Source organism: Schistocerca nitens, chromosome 1, assembly GCF_023898315.1.
Source record: "Schistocerca nitens isolate TAMUIC-IGC-003100 chromosome 1, iqSchNite1.1, whole genome shotgun sequence".
In the NCBI taxonomy this organism is placed as follows: domain Eukaryota; kingdom Metazoa; phylum Arthropoda; class Insecta; order Orthoptera; family Acrididae; genus Schistocerca; species Schistocerca nitens.
The window spans coordinates 843,379,615-843,398,055 of NC_064614.1; the positions used below are offsets into that span (position 1 = coordinate 843,379,615).

General features: G+C 37.0%; 1 protein-coding gene across 1 annotated transcript in view; it reads left to right on the top strand.

The window, feature by feature from the left end:
• LOC126263189 (ubiquitin carboxyl-terminal hydrolase 34) overlaps window positions 1-18,441 on the top strand; it is a 524,696-nt gene that overhangs the window by 445,337 nt on the left and 60,918 nt on the right. The window contains exons 47-48 of the mRNA XM_049960250.1: window positions 766-1,000; window positions 8,379-8,611. Of these exons, the coding sequence (XP_049816207.1) occupies window positions 766-1,000; window positions 8,379-8,611 (468 nt within the window). The remainder of the gene's footprint in view (window positions 1-765; window positions 1,001-8,378; window positions 8,612-18,441) is intronic.

Here is an 18,441-nt window from a genome sequence, read left to right on the forward strand (position 1 = left end):
CTTTGTCCCACATAACAACCTAAGCACAACAGTCTTGAGTACAACTTAGAATACCGAGACACAAATTTCTTAAAAAAAAATCTTCTAAAAGTGTGTAATAGGCAGCTGTACATGTAAGAGAAGCCATGAGTGGCATCATCTGTAAATAATATGACTTGTCTTGCAAGAGCTGCCAAAACTCCCTGTATTAACATGTGAAAAGAAGCTGTGTGGCCTCACGGATCAAACACTTTGTCTTGCTGACTCAAATTATTTGGACTTACATGAATGTACTTTAGTAGTAATCTGTGAAAATCACTTACTTTGTTTTTAGTTTGATTCCACTTACTGAAGAAGAAAAAAATATGGAGCAAATTATGCAGAGACTTGGATGTGATTTTCTACCAGAATTGATAGGTTTCACAAATTATTTTATATCTGTGACCACTTTGTTTCTCTGGAATGTGGAAAAACAAAGAAAATGGAAAAATGTAACTGCAACTACTAGTGACTAAAGAAGTGTCAACTACATATAAAATATACAACTAGTCAGTCGTTAACAGTCCCGTGAACTAATCTGTTTTGCATTACTATTACATATTTTTTACCTGCTGGCAAGTCTATAACTATTCCATTGCAAGTTAAATAGTCTTCTGACTGACTCATTCACACAAAGTGTATGCAAGACTGTCCTCTATGTGATGTTATACTAGTTGACAGTAACTTTACCATTTCAAGCTCACAAAACTGTATTTAGGTATTAATGTGTTTCTTCTTTTCTTACAGGCATTACAGACATTGCATACAATGTACCATGAAGCAACAGCATGCCATGTACTTTCTGATCTACTAGAACTTCTTTCCCTACTGTGTGATTTTTTGAAGTGTGTGCGCATGTGCCGTGAACCGCGGGATATTCGGACGTTAATGCTGCAAGTCAAAGAGTGGGTGGAAGTGCTGCGCAAGATTTCTACATTGCTGAATACCTATAATCCACCGGAGATGAGGTCACTCTGCATAGGTAAATTTCTGGACAATTTTTCATTTATCTTCTCAGATTTCTTATGCTAATAACAGTGAAAATTTCTAAGGAAAGAAAAGTTTTGTTTTCTGAATTTACAAGCATTGAAGGGCAATATTGAGGTCCAGTTGTACATAAATACAGATCTTGAAATCATATTAAAAGAACTGTTCCTCCTCAAACACTGTCCTTAAAATTATAGATGTTTACATTGTGTGAAAAAAAACCTTTTGTATACCCTTCTGTTTTTACTATATTAACTCCATAGTACAAATATAGAAGTCTGATAAAAGTCACGTCCCTCTGATTTCCCCGCAGAATCTCTGTTGCACCCATGGTTAAGTGAAGTGTATGATATGGTGTGTGAAATATTTATAGATCAAAATAGAAAAAAACACTTAGTGATCATACATCTCCTGTTGAAGGTTCAGCTAGTACACACATTCAGCCCAAATGAAGTGGTAATGCCCTAACATTGTTAAATAACTTTGTAATTAAATTTTGATTTGTGTAATACTGCACAATTTCAAAGATAAAAACTGACAGTTAGTTTATATCCTTTTGTTATGTGTGCTATCTTTTCAATAATTATTGTATATTATATTGTAATTTTGAGATGATATATTTAGAATAATGATGTTAATACTTACTAACTTCAGCAGTTTGCAAATATCCATCAGACAGTTTAAAATGTATTGATCTTTATGACATAATGAAAACTACCAAGGCAAAAACTTTGTTGTGATCTCTGTTATTCCCTTAACTTACAGATTCATTTGTTTGTGTTACTTCAGTTTTGTGATTTCGGTAATTTTTTAAATTTAAATCAGTGCAGAGCTTTTAAAAATAATACAGTGAATTGTTTATCATGTGGTCAGTACAGTTCCTAAAATCATAAGTTTATGAATAGAATGTGTGAGAGTTTGTACCACTTTTGCCACTGACATCATAGGCAATTCCTGCACCTGTAGGCTACCACATGGTATAGATATCTTCATTAGTTCGTTAGATAAAAATTAACAATGAAACTATGAAATTCAGTATCATTGTCATTTTGAAGAAAGGAGTAGAGCTCTGTGTGTTGATTTTGAACATTAAGGATGTGGCAGTCAATATTAAGAACCATCTCAGACTTTTCACAGATGATGTTATCCACGATGAAGTATTATCTGGAAACATCTTCAGATATATTTAATCAGATCATGATAAGATTTTGAGGAGAGAGATAGGCAACATGCTTTAAATGTACAGAAATGTAAAATATGCACTTCTTAAAATGAAGAGCAATATCAATAATTCACAATTAGAATCACTCAAGTCCTACAAATAGCTGGATTTAACAATTTTTAGGGATATGAAATGGAGTTTTCGCAAGGGCATACACCTCTACTGTATAGTTAAATAATGATGGCATCCTCTTTTAAAATATTCCAGAGGTAAAATACTACTCTGTGCAGATATAGTGGGGGCTACTCAGGAGGACAGTTTCATCAGGGGGGGAGGGGGGGGGGGGGGGAACTGGCACTCTACAGTTCAGTGTGTGGAATGTTAGATCACTTAACTGGGCAGGTAAGTTAGAAAATTTAAAAAGGGAAATGGATAGGTTGGAGTTACATAAAGCAAAGAGTAGTGAAGTTTGGTGGTAGGATGAACAGGACTTCAGGTCAGATGAGTTCAGGATTGTAAATACAAAATTAAATAGGGGTAATCCGCAGGTAGGTCTAATAATGATTAAGAAAATAGCAATGTGGGTAGGATACTATGAACACCATAGTGAACGCATTTTCATAGCCAACACCCACCGAAGCAGTAAGAGTTTACGTGCCAATTAGCTCTGCAGATAGTGAAGAGATTGGAAAAATGTATCATGAGACAAAAGAAATTATTCATTTAGTTCAGAGGAAAATGTCATTGTGATGGGGGACTGGAATTCGATAGTAGGAAAAGCAAAATAAGAAAACAGCAGGCGAGTAAGGACTGGGGGAAAGAAATGAAGAGGAAGATGTGTGGTACAATTTTGCACAGAGCATAATTTAATCATCACTAATACTTGTTTTAAGAATCATGAAAAAATGTTATTTACATAGAAGAGACCTGTACACAGATTTCAGATTGATTACATAATAGTAAGAAAGAGAATTCAGATCCAGATTTTAGATTCTAAGATATATCCAGGGGCAGATGTCACCTCTGACAACAACTTACTCATTATGAATTGTAGATTAAAACCGAAGAATTTGCAAGAAGATAAGAAATCAAGCAGTTGGGAACTGGATAAGTTGAAACAACCATAGTTGGGAGAGTGTCAGATGGAGCATTAGGCAACGATTGACTGAAACAGGAGATAGGAATACAGTAGAAGACAAATGGGCAGCTCTGAGAGATGAAATAGTGAAGGCAGAACCAGATCAAATAGGTAAATGATCAAACAAGAAAATATAAAAATGAAGCAAATGAGGCAGACTAAATGGAATACAAACATATAAAAAATGAGGTTGACAAGAAATGTACACTGAAGAGCCAAAGAAAGTGGTAACACCTGCATAAGTACACTGAAGAGCCAAAGAAAGTGGTAACACCTGCCTAAAATCGTTTAGGGCCCCTGTGAGCACACAGAAGTGCTACAACGTAATGTGGCATGGATGCCACTAATGTCTGAAGTAGAGATGGAGGGAACTGACACCATGAATTCTCAGGGCTGTCCACAAATCCATAAGAGTACGAGGGGGAGGAGATCTCTTCTGAACAGCACATTGCAAGGCATCCCAGATAAGCTCAATGATGTTCATGTATGGGGAATTTGGTGGCCAGCGGAAGTGTTTAAACTCGGAAGAGTGTTCCAGGATCCACTCTGTGGGGGTGTCACATTGTCCTGCTGTAATTGCCCAAGTCCATTGGGATGCACAATGGACATGAATGGATGGAGGTGATCAGACAGGATGCTTACTTATGTGTCACCTGTCAACGTCGTACTTAGACATATCAGGGATCCCATATCACTCCAACTGTACATGCCCCACACCATTACAGAGCCTCTACCAGCTTGAACAGTCCCTTACTGACATGCAGGATCCATGGATTCATGAGGTTGTCTTCATACTCGTACACGTCCATCCACTCGATACAATTTGACACAAGACTCGCCCAACCAGGCTGCATGTTTCCAGTCATCAACAGTCCAATGTTGGTGTTGACGGGCCCGGCTAGGCATAAAGCTTTGTGTCATGCAGTCATGAAGGGTACACAAGTGGGCCTTCAACTCCAAAAGCCCATATCGGTGATGTTTTGTTGAATGGTTCACACACTGACACCTGGTGATGGCCCAGCATTGAAATCTCCAGCAATTTGTGAAACGGTTCCACTTCTGTCACATTGAATGGCTCTCCTTACTTGTCGTTGGTCCTGCTCTTGTAGATCTTTTCCCAGCTGCTGCGATGTCAGCGATTTGATGTTTTACCAGATTCCTGATATTCACAGTACACTTGTGAAATGGTCATACAGGAAAATCCCTACTTCATCACTACCTCAGAGATAGTATGTTCCATTGCTCGTGTGCCAACTATAACACCACACTTTCAAACTCACTTAAATCTTGATAACCTGCCATTGTAACAGCAGTAACCGATCTAACTACTGTGCCTGACACATGTTGTCTTATATAGATGTTATTGACCACAACGCCGTATTCTACCTGTTTACATATCTCTGTATTCGAATACATATGCCTATACCATTTTCTTTGGCGCTTCAGTGTATAATGGCTAAACAGGAATGACTAGAGGACAAATGTAAGAATATAGAAGCATATATAAATAGGGGAAAGGTAGATACCACGTATAAGAAAATTAAAGAGGCCTTTGGAAAAAGGAAAAGCTGCTATATAAATATCAAGAGTGCAAATGGAAAATGAGTACTAAGCAAAACAGGAAAAGCTGAAAAGTAGAAGGAACACATTCAAAGGCTAGGCAAGAGAAGCATACTTGAAGGCTATATTATACAAAGAGAAGAGGATGTAGATGAGAATGAAATAGGAGATATGGTACTGCGCAAATAATTTGATAGAGCACTTAAAGACCTAAGTTAAAGCAAATCAGTGTACACAACATTTCCTGAAAACAAGTGATACCCATAGTAAAGCAAGCCATAACAAAACTATTCCATCTGGCATGCAAGACATATGGGACAAGCTAAATACCCTCAGACTTCAAGAAAATTATAATAATTGAAATTCCAAAGAAAGGGCAGTAATAATACAAATTCCAAAGAAAGCAGACACTGTTTGGTGTGAGTAGTACTATACCAACAGTTTAATACACCATGTTTGCAAAATACAAACACAAATTATTTACAAAAGAATAGAAAAACTAGTAGAATCCAACCTTGGGAAAGATCAGTGTGGATTCTGGAGAAATGTACAAACACATGAGGCAGTACCGACTCTTGACTTACCTGAGAAGGTAGGTTAAGGAAAGACATCCATGTTAATAGCTTTTGTAGATTTGTAAAAAGCTTTTGACTGGAGTACACTTCTTGAAATTTTAAAGGTAAGCAGGAGTAAAATACACGAAGGGCATGAAAAGGAAGCTCTAATTGAGATGTACGTGAAAAACAGTTGTAATCTATCCCCAATGATATTCAGTCTGTGTCTTGAGCAACCAATAAAGAAAACCAAATAAAAATTTGCAGAAGGAATTAAACTTCAGGGAGAAGAAACAAAAACTTATAGTTTGCCAATAACTTTGTAATTCTGTTAAGAGTCTGCAAAGGCCTTGGAAGAGCAGTTGAACAGAATGGACAGTGTCTCAAAAGGACACAAGACAAAAACAAAAGCAAAATAAGGTAATGGAATGTAGTCAAATTCAATCAGATGATGCTGATGGAATTAGATTAAGAAACAAGGCACTAAAAATACTGAATGAGTTTTGGTATTTGGGCACTAAAATACCAGATGATGACTGAAGTAGAGAGTATGTAAAATGTGGACTTGCAATGGAAAGGAAATCGTTTCTGAAGAAGAGAAATTTGTGAACTTCAAATAAAGTGTCGGGAATTCTTTTCTGAAGGTATCTATCTGGAGTGTAGCCATGTATGGAAGTGAAATGCAAATTATAAGCAATTCAGATAAGAAAAGAATAGAAGCATTGGGAATGTGGTGTTAAAGAAGAATGCTGAAGATTACAAGGATACTGAGGTACTGAATAGAATTTAGGAGAAAATAAATTTATCTCATAACTTGACTAAAAGAAGAGATCAGTTGATAGGACACATTCCATGACATCTAGGGATCACCAATCTAGTACTGAAGGGAAGAGTGGGAGGTAAAAACTGTAGAGGGAGACGAATGCATGAATACAGTAAGCGGTTTCAAAAGGTTGTAGGTTGCAGCCGCGTTCCAGAGGTGAAAAGGCTGGCACAAGATAGAGAAGCATGGAGCACTGCAGCAAACCAATTGTCAGACTGCCGGCCGCGGTGGTCTCGCGGTTCTAGGTGCTCAGTCCGGAACCGCACGACTGCTACGGTCGCATGTTCGAATCCTGCCTCGGGCATGGATGTGTGTGATGTCCTTATGTTAGTTAGTTTTAAGTAGTTCTAAGTTCTAGGGACTGATGACCACAGATGTTAAGTCCCATAGTGCTCAGAGCCATTTGAACCATTTGAACCAATCTTCAGACTGAAGATAACAACAACAATGTGAAGTGGAATAACAATATAGGCTCAGTCATAGGTAAGGCAGGTGGCAGACTACAGTGCACTGACAGAATTCTGGGAAAACACAGTCAGTCTACAAAGGAAACAGCTTACAAATCACTTGTACATCCCATATTAGAATATTACTTGAATGTGTGGGATCCATACAAAGAAGGGCAGCATGAATGGTCACAGGTTTGCTTGACTCATCGGAATGTTAGGAAGACCTAAGTTGGCAGACTTTGAAGAGAGGTATTGCTCCCCTATGAACTATGAAGACAGAATCAGACTAATTCCAACATGGACAAAGGCATTTACTCAGTCATTCTTACCTCTTTCCAGACACAGCTGGAACAGGAATAAACCCAATCACGTGGTTCTGTGCTAAGTACCGTCTGCCATGCACTTCAGTGGTTTGCAGAGTGTGTTCGTAGATGTAAAAGTATCTTGTTATCAGGGGGAGGGGGGGGGGGGACAGTTTCAAATTTGTCCCTCCCCAAAAAGATAGGTTCCTCCTTCCTGATGTGACGGAAAGAGGCTGATTGGAGCCAGGCACAAATTCTAAAGAGGTGTTACATGAGTCTCCTTCATTCATGACTGACTGTTCAGCACCAATGTGTTGCACACAGTCCTAGAGTTTTGCAACTCTGGACAGACCTATTCAGCTCCTTTCTACAACAATCTTTAAGCGTTTTTCCATAAATTCCATTATTGAATGGTTATCTAATAGTACGATGTCATCACAGGCAAACCATTTAGAAACAAAATATACAGTGGCCATTTTTTAACCTCTTGCATGTCAAATACATATTTAGCTAACTGTTTGTATTGCCCAAACATGTTATAGACCATTCTTTTCAGAGCTGAGTCTTTCCATTTACAATCCATACTGAAATATCTAAGTTTCATAATCATTGCTTACTTGCTCCAAAACTGTGCTCAAATCTCATATTTTCTGAAAGAGGATGAGAAATTCACAAGATTGTTCTTCAGTTTAATGTTAGAAACAAAAACTATGTACATGCACTTTTGTCATTGTTATTTTATGGACAGAAGTTTCAGAAGACCCACTTCACCTACAATTTATCTTCCTTTTATTAGTGTTTTTTTTTCCAAGTTAAAACACAAGACTTGATTGCATATCACTAATTGAGATGAGCTGCAAACGATCTGACATCATATGGATCATCATGATATAGCAGCATAACTTCAGTAGAGTTATATCCCGTGACCAATAACATCATTATACACAGAATAAGAATAGGCTTTAAAAATGGCATGGTTATCAAGATGTGATCCCAGAATTGTCAATAAAACAATGCAAAAGAAAAGATTGGAATGCAGCATGCTTAAAGTCATGAAACCTGTATAATCATATAATACGTAAGATATTTATAACACATTCAATTTTTTTATTTGAGTTGTGCTCCTGTTTGTAGTAATTGCAAAACATCCATAAACTATTGGAAATAACTTCATTTGTTGCAAAATGCAGAAGAAAATGCAACAGTCTTTTGTTGAATGTTAAAGTTCTTAATTTGTACTGAAACTATAATATTATTTGCTGTGTAGGAATGACATAATTACCATTTTAAATTGACATTACACAATACAATCTATGTTCTAGTGTTTTCAGAATTTTTATCTTTTTTATATTAATTTCTTATCCACGTATTGTCTCTTGATACAGAACTATTGAAGGAAATGGTTCTGCTAATGCCTCAGGAAGTTATACAAGTACTGGTTCCTCTTCTATCTCACTGCCATGCTGTCTTCCAAGAAAATCACAATGCATTGCCAATGGGCCCATACTTCCCTCGCCGTGGACACAAACTGCCACCACATGGTATAAAGTCGGGTGCAAGGCCAACCCGTCCTATGGTACAGATGGCTATTCCTCATGGGCAACTGGAGGCTGCTAAGGTCAGCTACAGATATACATATTAGTTGCAAGTTATTATTTAAACTCATTTAAATGTCTTGTTGGAAATATTTGTCTGATGACAATGCTTGTAATTTTTTAATGCATATGAATATTTTTGTTTTTCTAGTTTTAAAACACTGTGTGAGAAATGTAAGTGACATAACGTATGAACAAGTAATTCACAGTACATAACTTATGAACAAGTAACTTACAGTTATCAAACAGTGATGCATTGCTTGTATTATTGTTCTGGCCTAACTGGATTGACTTTGCACGTTCTGTGTTTGATTACCTTTTCATACAGTCTCCATGAATGATTATTTAGAGAAAGGTTTGTTCAAGAACAGCTCTTTTGCGTGTACCATTTTCATACCACACAACTTGTGAATAAGTATCTTTAAACAATGTATCTCCCTTCCCAACATTGTTAAAATAATGGGAACTGTGAAGACTAATTATTATGTAAGATTCTTGACAACATTCCAAGTAACTTTTTTCAAACATTAATTTCAACCTTTACTTCAATTCAAATGCAACTTTTCTGTTCCTAATCATTTGTTTGTACCCAAATGTTGCAAACCAATTTCATGTTGCTTGGTGAAAACTATTGTAATTTTTGATGCAGGGCCTTTCTTTGGCATAGTAAATAGGTATTTGTTTTGTGTTGATGCCTATAGTGAATGTAGTGTGGTATAGTGCAGTGCAATGCTTTTTGTGCTGTTGATATGAAAAGTAGGTTGAGCATGAAACCTGGACTCGGCAAGAAGCATCTTCCTCTTGAGTAACACTGAGAGTACCATTAATCTAAATTTTCCTATCAAATAAGAGGGATCACAGTCAGGAGTGTTACTTACTAGCAACATATCAGTACTGAAGTGCTGCTGCAGCTGTTTGTTTACCAATTGTAGCTGTGAAGACAGTTGCAAATTTTCTACTTCCACTGCACGGAAGTACTCTGTTAGCTCATGGTACAGATGACTCGAAGTTAAACACAGACCAGAATGTGCTGTAGTATTCATTTTTTCACAACTTACAAAAAGAATGCTTTCCGTGTGTGTGTGTGTGTGTGTGTGTGTGTGTGTGCGCCTGCACGCACATGCACATAAATTTACTTGAAATACAATAAAATTTTAAGAATAGCTGGAATGAAAGATGAAATTGTGTCTTATTGTAGGTGTGAAAACATTCTTGCAATTACTGAAAATGAGACGGTGCTGGAAGGAAGGAAACGTATAGTTTAAAGAACAGAACAAGAAAACAGAACTCTAGCAAGCAGGAGTGAAATATGAAAGAAAGGCTGGAATAATGCTTGTTTCATATGATGCAGTTGTGGAAGTTATTACAATCCTAGAAGTACAGGGTTATTATATGCCTCTTGTTAATAGTGGCACTGAATTCACTAAAACATTTTTAAATGATTCACATGCATCAGCATGTACAATGATAAACATCTTACTCTTGAATTTCTCTTCACTACAGTAATGGTTTAAGGAGTATTTTAAAAGATTTGTACATGTAATTATCATGTTAGGACCGTACCTCGTGTGGACATATATGTAAATATTTCTGCATATTATTCACAGTCATTAAGTGCAACATAATGTGCTGTGCAGTTTCATTTACTTTTATTTATAGTTATACATGTTGTTTTTAACTCTGTTAATGCTGTATTGATAATGATCAAATAAGCTATATAGTGTATTTCAGATCTGTTTTGGTTGTAAAGCATCTGCGGTCATTTTGTTTGTCTTACACATCAGAAATATAGGCTACAAGTATGGTTGTAGTAGAAAAAATTAGTTTGTCTCTCTTTCCACTTCTTGAATTTTTATTAGGTTTTTCTTTACTCTCTTTTGAAGTATCTGGTTTAAGTAGCTAGAAACCGTTACTTTCATTCTTTTTACTTGTATAATGTCTTTAAAAAATCTGAAATTGTGGGAGGGGGTGGGGGCATAGTGCAGATAATGGCAGCTTCTTTATTCCATAAACAATTGACACTTGCTTCTAGTAGGTATTTTAAGTTTTGCATTCAGTACTAGTGCTGAGATTGATGTGGGGCGGGGTTTGACAGTCTGCCAGCTACATGTTTAAAAGCAGCTGACATTCTGACATGAAGCTGATGCTTTAGTGCGTTCAGTTTCTACTTTTTCCACTCTCCTGCCTTAAGAAACTTGTTTGTACTGAACCACTACCTTAGAAAGAAAAATAAGAATTCCCGGAGTCATATTTATATTATATCAAATTAAACATTTCACTGTCAAACATCACTTGACAAAAAAGCGAAGCATTTTTATAGCTGTGCGTTTTGCAGAACACAGTATTTTGAGTAACAGTTTCTCCAGTGCTTCGTTAGACGTTAATCTCAGATACATTACCCCATTGTTTCTTTCATATTTCATTGCTGCATGCTAGTATTCTGTTTTCTTGTTCTGTTCTCTAAATTATGTATCTATATATTTCTTTCCTTTCAGTACTGTCAATGTTCAGTAATAGCAAGAAAGTTTTCATGTCTGCAGTGAGATATAATTTTACATTTAATTCCAGCTGTTCTTAATTTTTTTATTTATTTATTAATTTTTTTTTTCAAGTATATTTACGCACATGTACAAGAGATAACAGGTGGAATGCATTTTTTGCAATGATTAATTTGTTAATTTACATAGCTGGAATCTCAAGAAAGTGAAAGTGGAAAATTTTCAACTGCTTTCAAGCTATGAGTAGCTTTATCTGTTACAGCAACCTTTCCTTCCATCAGGACCTTCAGAATTTCCAATCTACCGGATCCTATCACAGGGTGCATATGAGCCAGGACAACCGGGAGATCCGGGAAAAACTCAGAGAATTTTTTCATCCGGGAGAAAACTGGGAAAAACCCGGGAATTTTTCATTGTTTTAGTTTTCAGTTAAATTTTTGTAATTTTGACTGGTAAGAACCGATACTCTAACAAAGGTTGTTACTGTATCCTGCTAGTGCAGAATAATTCTGCAGCAATAAAACATGAAAGAGAGGAAAAAAATGAAAGTAAAACTTAAATTGCAAAGGAAATGCGCCATATACAACAACAAAACACAGCGCTCATGCAAGCGTCTACCAATAGCAAACTGTGTCAAAGACTTAGGAAGACTGCAATGCTTCATAACAACAAATTGCCTCCAGTGAACGTGACGTCAGAACTGTTTACATTCATTCTAGCAGTTACAAGCGGGCTCATGCGCATGCGCAGTTGAGTCACATATGAGTAGTACCTTCTCCCGTTTCTGGCTACAGAAATGTGGCAGTTAGCTGTGTAACCAGTCGCAGCAAGCAGCTACAGTAGTAGTAATAGTAGTAGTAGTAGTATGGTATACTGCCTTACGGCAAGTCTTGTCATGGATTAAGCCTCTTCCACTTTCGTCTGTCCATAGTCAGTCTTTTCGTTTCTGAAGATTGGTCTCCTTTTATATTGTCCAGCATTTGGTACCTTCTTTTTCCTTTTCCCCTTTTTCCCTCCACCATTCCTTCTATTCCTTCCTTCAATAAACAGTCCCTCCTCGAACAATGTCCAATCCAGTTCCGTTTTCTCTTTCTGATAACTTTCAGCATGTTTCTTTCTTCTCCAACTCTTCTTAATGCTTCTTCATTCCGTACTCGGTCTTCCCATTTCACTTTTTCCATTTTCTCCATATCCACAAATCTAGTGCCTCCAATCTTCTTTCATCTTCCTTCCTCAATGTCCAGGTCTCCACAACATATAGTGCAACACTTTCGATGTAACATTTGGCAAGTCTTTTCCGCTGATCTTTGTTTAGTAGTCCACAAAGTAATTTCTGTTTCCTCTTGAATTCTTCTTTTATCCTTCTTTTGCCATTGCAATTCTTTTCCTAATTTCTGTTGAGCAATACATATCATCCATTATTACACTTCCCAAGTGTATTCACTTGCTCTATTTGCTCTCCCCCCTACTTTCATACGGCATTTTCTCCCCTATCCTCCAATTACCATGCTTTTCATGCACCAAATTCATATTATTAAGGAAAAAAAAAAAAAACTGTTCCACAAAGCGCCTAGCATCCAGCGCACCTTAATGTATCAATTATTCATATGGTTTTGAACCTGTTGGTTTTTCAACACTTTTGGAACTTTCTAAGTTGATTTCTGACGAAAGGGGACAGGGCTATACGAACTGAGCAGAGTAAAGCCGAACAGATGAATGCCAATCTCTGTCTGGTTTTGTGTTTGCGAATGATCAGCATTGTTATAATTACTAACGAAATCCATAGATTCAGACTAGCAGGAATAACGGGTAAAGAAAGGTTACATATTATCTTCTTGGTGTATCCAAGAAAATGAAATTTCAACAGAAATTTTTGGCCAGATCGCTACACTCGTAAGGGCCAGTTTTAGAGTCCCCAGCTAGTAGCCGCTTAAGTTCTATACTATAAGTAGCCCAGAAAACTTGTTGTACGAACATGTAACAACGCCTAAATGGAGAATAATCATGGGATAACTAAACCAGTGATTCTGGCAGGGTTAGTGAAGTTAACCAGCGAATAAATTTTGACAGTGGTAGGAATTGTTTCCTAACATAAAGCTTTTTGCTTGTAGTAGGCCTAATAGGCATTTGATATTGGTAGTTCGTGAATTATATTCTGTCATGTTATAGAAATGACCATTTGTGTCAAAACAGTCTTGTTTATTTGAGGTGTGTTACAATTGCTGAAATATTAGGAAGTCCTATATTGTTTTATCTAGCAGACAGTGATAATTTATCTAGCAGACAGTGATAAAATAGACATAATCAGATTGAGAAACCACACCAGACTTGGGTGTTATTTGTATTAACAGCTTTTTCAGTATTAGACAACGACATTTCGATTTTTCAGGTAGCAAAACATTTGACAAACTTTGATGAGGTAATAGATTCTTTCATAGAAAGGAAAGCTGTAGCGAGATTAAAGAGAAAGAAATGCTAGGAGCTAAGGATTGAAGAAATGTGTACTGTCTTGCATACCTCTTGTCTTTACTGGTTTTATGTATCCCATATTTAATTTTATGTCACACAAAACAGCAAGCTTTAGCCAACAGACAATAAAGAGTGCACATTTTCTGAAGAGTTCTTGTTCTCCTTATTACAAATAATCCACTCCAGTATTATTGAAAAGAAAAAGAAAGAAAGATAAGAGGGGCAGTATATCAAACCGGCCGACTGGGAGCACAAGAGACACCAAAGGACATTTTAATTTCCACTGTCCTGAATATAGTTTGATGGCATCCATTACAAAATATACATGTTTCAATTCCACAGAGCAAAATACAGTGACTTGCGATAGAAGAATGCTGTGTGAAGAGGTGTGGCATTGCACTTCGGCACATTTAAGACCAAATAACACGTCTTACATTTCCTCGAACACACATACACACACATTTTATTTATCAGACTCTTCAGAATTATGTGTGCTACAAAATTAACATATTTTTGAAAATTCAATTTCTTTAAAAAAAAAAAAATTGCGTCCTCTCTCGAACGCTTGGGTGGTGGTGGGGGGCATTGCCTCGGTTCGGAAATAATGTACATCCGGGGCTGATGCGCAGAGCAGTCTGAGTTTTAGTGAGAAAACAGGTCGTTTCCATGTGACACATGTTTACATTTAGTGATTTTCCTGTTTCCTCTTCGTTTACCGCTCTCACGTCAAATAAAACAAAACGGATTTCTGTGGCTGGGAGCTATCAGGTGAATTAAAATACATTCAGGCAATGATGGATGGCTAAAATATATTATTAGTTTCAGAGTTTATTTTATTCCACATTTCTGACAGTCAACCATTAATTGCCTTGCAGAACAATGAATTCATTTTTGTCAGTTTGCGAAGAAATTTGGCTTTTATTAATCTTTTCCATTGAGGCAGTCAGCATATTTGAAACGAAGTGTTTAATTCCACACTATTGGCTAGTTTCAACTGTTCACTGCATTTCAAGTGGATGTTTTCATCTTCTAGCACGTATGGCATTTTGCCATAATAAAAAACCGGACAAGAGATAGTACAGTACTGGTACTCCAAGAAAATTTACATCCTGAAAACCACACTGAAGAGCTTAATATCAGGTCGAGGCCTACTTCATTGAGAATCTGGACATACGAATGTGCACTTTAAGTACACACTTTAAATGTGCACATTTTAGTATGGTTGATGAAATTCCGATGCTCTTGGAGTATCTCCAGATGTCTTGTTTCTTTTATGACTTAATGTAAGATCTTTAAATGTTTTACACGTATGAACATATGGGCTTCCTGTCATCGTAGGTGCACAACTGCAGTGACACCTGTTATCTGGCACTCTCTGGCAACTGCCGAAACGAATCTATTTCTAAAATGTCATGGGAAAATATTGCGAATGGATATACAAGGCCTGTTTTTTAAATAAGTACCATTTTGAAATTTAAAAAAAAAAAGTGCTAAGATATCTCAATAATTTTATTTTTACATGAAAGCCTGTACACTAATCTACTTCTCTACATAATTTCCATCAATATTGAGGCACTTGTCATAACGTTGTACCAGTTTTTGAATACCCTCCTCATAGAAGTCTGCTGCCTGACTTGTTAACCACTGCATGACCACTGTTTTGACTTCGTCATCTTCTTGAAGACGCTGACCGCCCAGGTGTTTCTTCAAGTGCAGGAACAGATGGTAGTCACTGGGCACAAGATCGGGGCTGTACAGAGGATGATCTAGAGTTTCCCATCGAAAAGATGTGAGATCTTTGGTCTGATTCGCCACATGCGGACGGACATTGACTTGCAGCAAAACGATGCCCTTGCTCCATGGACTGTTGCTTTGATTCTGGTGTGACGTAGGCCACCCATGTTTCATCGCCCGTAACAGTTTGGCAGAAATCATCACCGTCATTGTGGAACCGCTCAAGGAAAGTCAGTGCACTGTCTAAACGTTTGTTTTTGTGCACATCCGTCAACATTTTCAGTACCTAACGTGCGCACAGTTTTCGGTAATTCAAGTGCCCGGTCACAGTGCCAAACAAAACACTACAAGAAACATTAGGAAAGTCATCCCGCAAGGAGGAAATCGTAAAGTGTCTGTTTTCTCTCGCCTTTCTGTCCACTTCCTGCACCAAACTTTCATTAACGACCGAAGAACGCTCACTCCGTTGCTCATCATGCACTTTTGTGCGGCCATCTTTAAATGCTCTCACCCATTTTCTTACCATTCCATCACTCATAATGTTTTCTCCGTAAACTGCACAGATCTCACGATGAATATCGATCGCTTTTAGGCCTTTAGCACTAAGAAATCTGGCAACAGCCCGTACTTCACAGTTGGCGGGACTCACGATTATCGGAGGCATCTTAAACACTCGGTACACAACGTAACCTAGGAATAATCAGACTGTAATGGCGTCAGTGCGTAGATTAAGGTACAGGCTTTCATGTAAAAATAAAATTATTGAGATATCTTAACAAGTCTTTTTTTAATTTCAAACGGTACTTAATTAAAAAACACGCCTCGTACAATGAATTTCGTAAAACACAGAGCACTTGACTCTTATTTAAAAATAAACTCTCTGATGGCAAGCCATTTAGAAGAATTTCGAGCCCAGATCAGACATTTAGTCATTATTAAAAAATTTGTGATGTATTGTAAAGTGTAACACGCTCAAAAAAGATCATTTTATGTGAAAGCTTAGCTTCTCTTGCCGCTTATTAACCTTAGAAACCAATATTGTATGTGAAAGCTTTGCTTTTCTTGTAGAAACACTATGTATATTAATTTAAACCATTAACTTTTCCTGCTTGTGTGTTTGTGCTACTTTACAGTGATGTTGGTACTGGCTGACTTCATCATGTGTTCTGTGCTCTGAATATCCTGTCATCGGCTGGGGAGATCACATGATACGAGCTGTGACTGGCTTACAAATGCACATCATAATCTCAGTTTCAATGCTTCGGAAAGTAACATGTGGTGTTTGGTGGAATTCGAATGTATACTTTCGTAATATGAAAATATGCAGCGTGAATGTTACTGCACATCAAAGATCTTTCCAAAACGTGTTCTTTTCCCTGAGTTTCATTTTCAAAAGTGCCGGGAAATTCTATGCCCGTGTATAAAATCATAAGCAGTCAAAGGACTAATAAGTTTTACAGCTCTGAGAGGAAAATGTACTGTCACTTAACAAGGAAAAAGTGTATTTTCAGCTGGGAGAAAGTGTATTTTTAACTGGAAAATCTGGGAATTTTCTTTCCTTGTCCAAGTATACACCCTGTTTCACCATTCTTTGTAGTAAATGGAGGGGGAGAAATTGGCATAAACTTTTAACAGCCCCCTCCTAGGCCATCTCTCAAGATGGTACCTAATGTCCTGAAACAACTGAAACAGCCATTCAAATATCATTTCATTTGGAGGACTGTCAATCCTCTACTCATGACAAGGTAAAATATCCTCGTGTTTCATCCAGACTCTTGGTTAACATCTGAAAGCTCTCAGACTGCTTCATTTATGTATGTTCCATTTTACATCCCTGTAAATTCTGTCTCCCTTGTAGGATAAAGCACACACAAATTGTTTAGACTATTTAATTACTACTTTTAAAATTTCCACTTTGTAATAAATAACACATTACAGAAAAAAAGTTCTCAATTGCTATGAGGTACTCCCATATAAAACCGAAGTAGTGTGCTACAAGGAAATCTTTCAATGTAGGTTTGATATTTGTGATTTATAACTCCTTCCCTCCTCTGTTGTTCTACTGAAAGCCTATTTAATATAAAACATGCTGAAGAGTACACACATATTTGTGTAATTCTTAAGAAGTGTAATTCAAAACATGCTGCTTTTCTGTCTATTGTTCATTGAATAAATGTTGCAGTTTCTTTTGGATGAGACAATATTGTCAACATGAGATTCCTTGATGGGATATGGCTCTAGGAATGGCCGAGTTATAATGATAAACAATATAAAATTTTGGGGATCTGCATCCATGCAGCCAATATTGTTTGTATATCCAAAATAGGTTAAGTATGAATTTCACCATAATGAGTGACCTTTCATTATTTCCTGCCATGTTGTCAAATCATCACATATGTTTCCTCATACAACATGTCATGTAATTGGTGTCAATTTATTTTTTGGCTGCTCAGAAATTTTTGTTATGTGTGAAAATATAGCTAATTAGTTCACTGTAATTATGTTGAAAGTGGCCAGGGTGGACAAAAGATGCTTCTGTATCCCTCAAATAACAGTCTCTTACATAGATACACATAAAGACACACAGATTGGAGTACTTAATAACCATGTACCTATGCCACATCCACCTGTTTCCCTCTCGGCATTTTTCCCAACCTGGCCACAACCACCACCTATAAATCAAGTCATGTGATTGTTTAAACTGACTGTGGGTTGGGGATATTAATAGAGGGAAACATTCCACGTGGGAATATATATATATATATATATATATATATATATATATATATATATATATATATATATATATATATAGAGAGAGAGAGAGAGAGAGAGAGAGAGAGAGAGAGAGAAACATTCCACATAGGAAAAATATATCTAAAAACAAAGATGATGTGACTTACCAAATGAAAGTGCTGGCAGGTCGACAGACACACAAACAAACACAAGCATACACACAGAATTCAAGCTTTCGCAACAAACTGTTGCCTCATCAGGAAAGAGGGAAGGAGAGGGAAAGACGAAACGATGTGGGTTTTAAGGGAGAGGGTAAGGAGTCATTCCAATCCCGGGAGCGGAAAGACTTACCTTAGGGGGAAAAAAGGACGGGTATACACTCGCACACACACACATATCCATCCACACATATACAG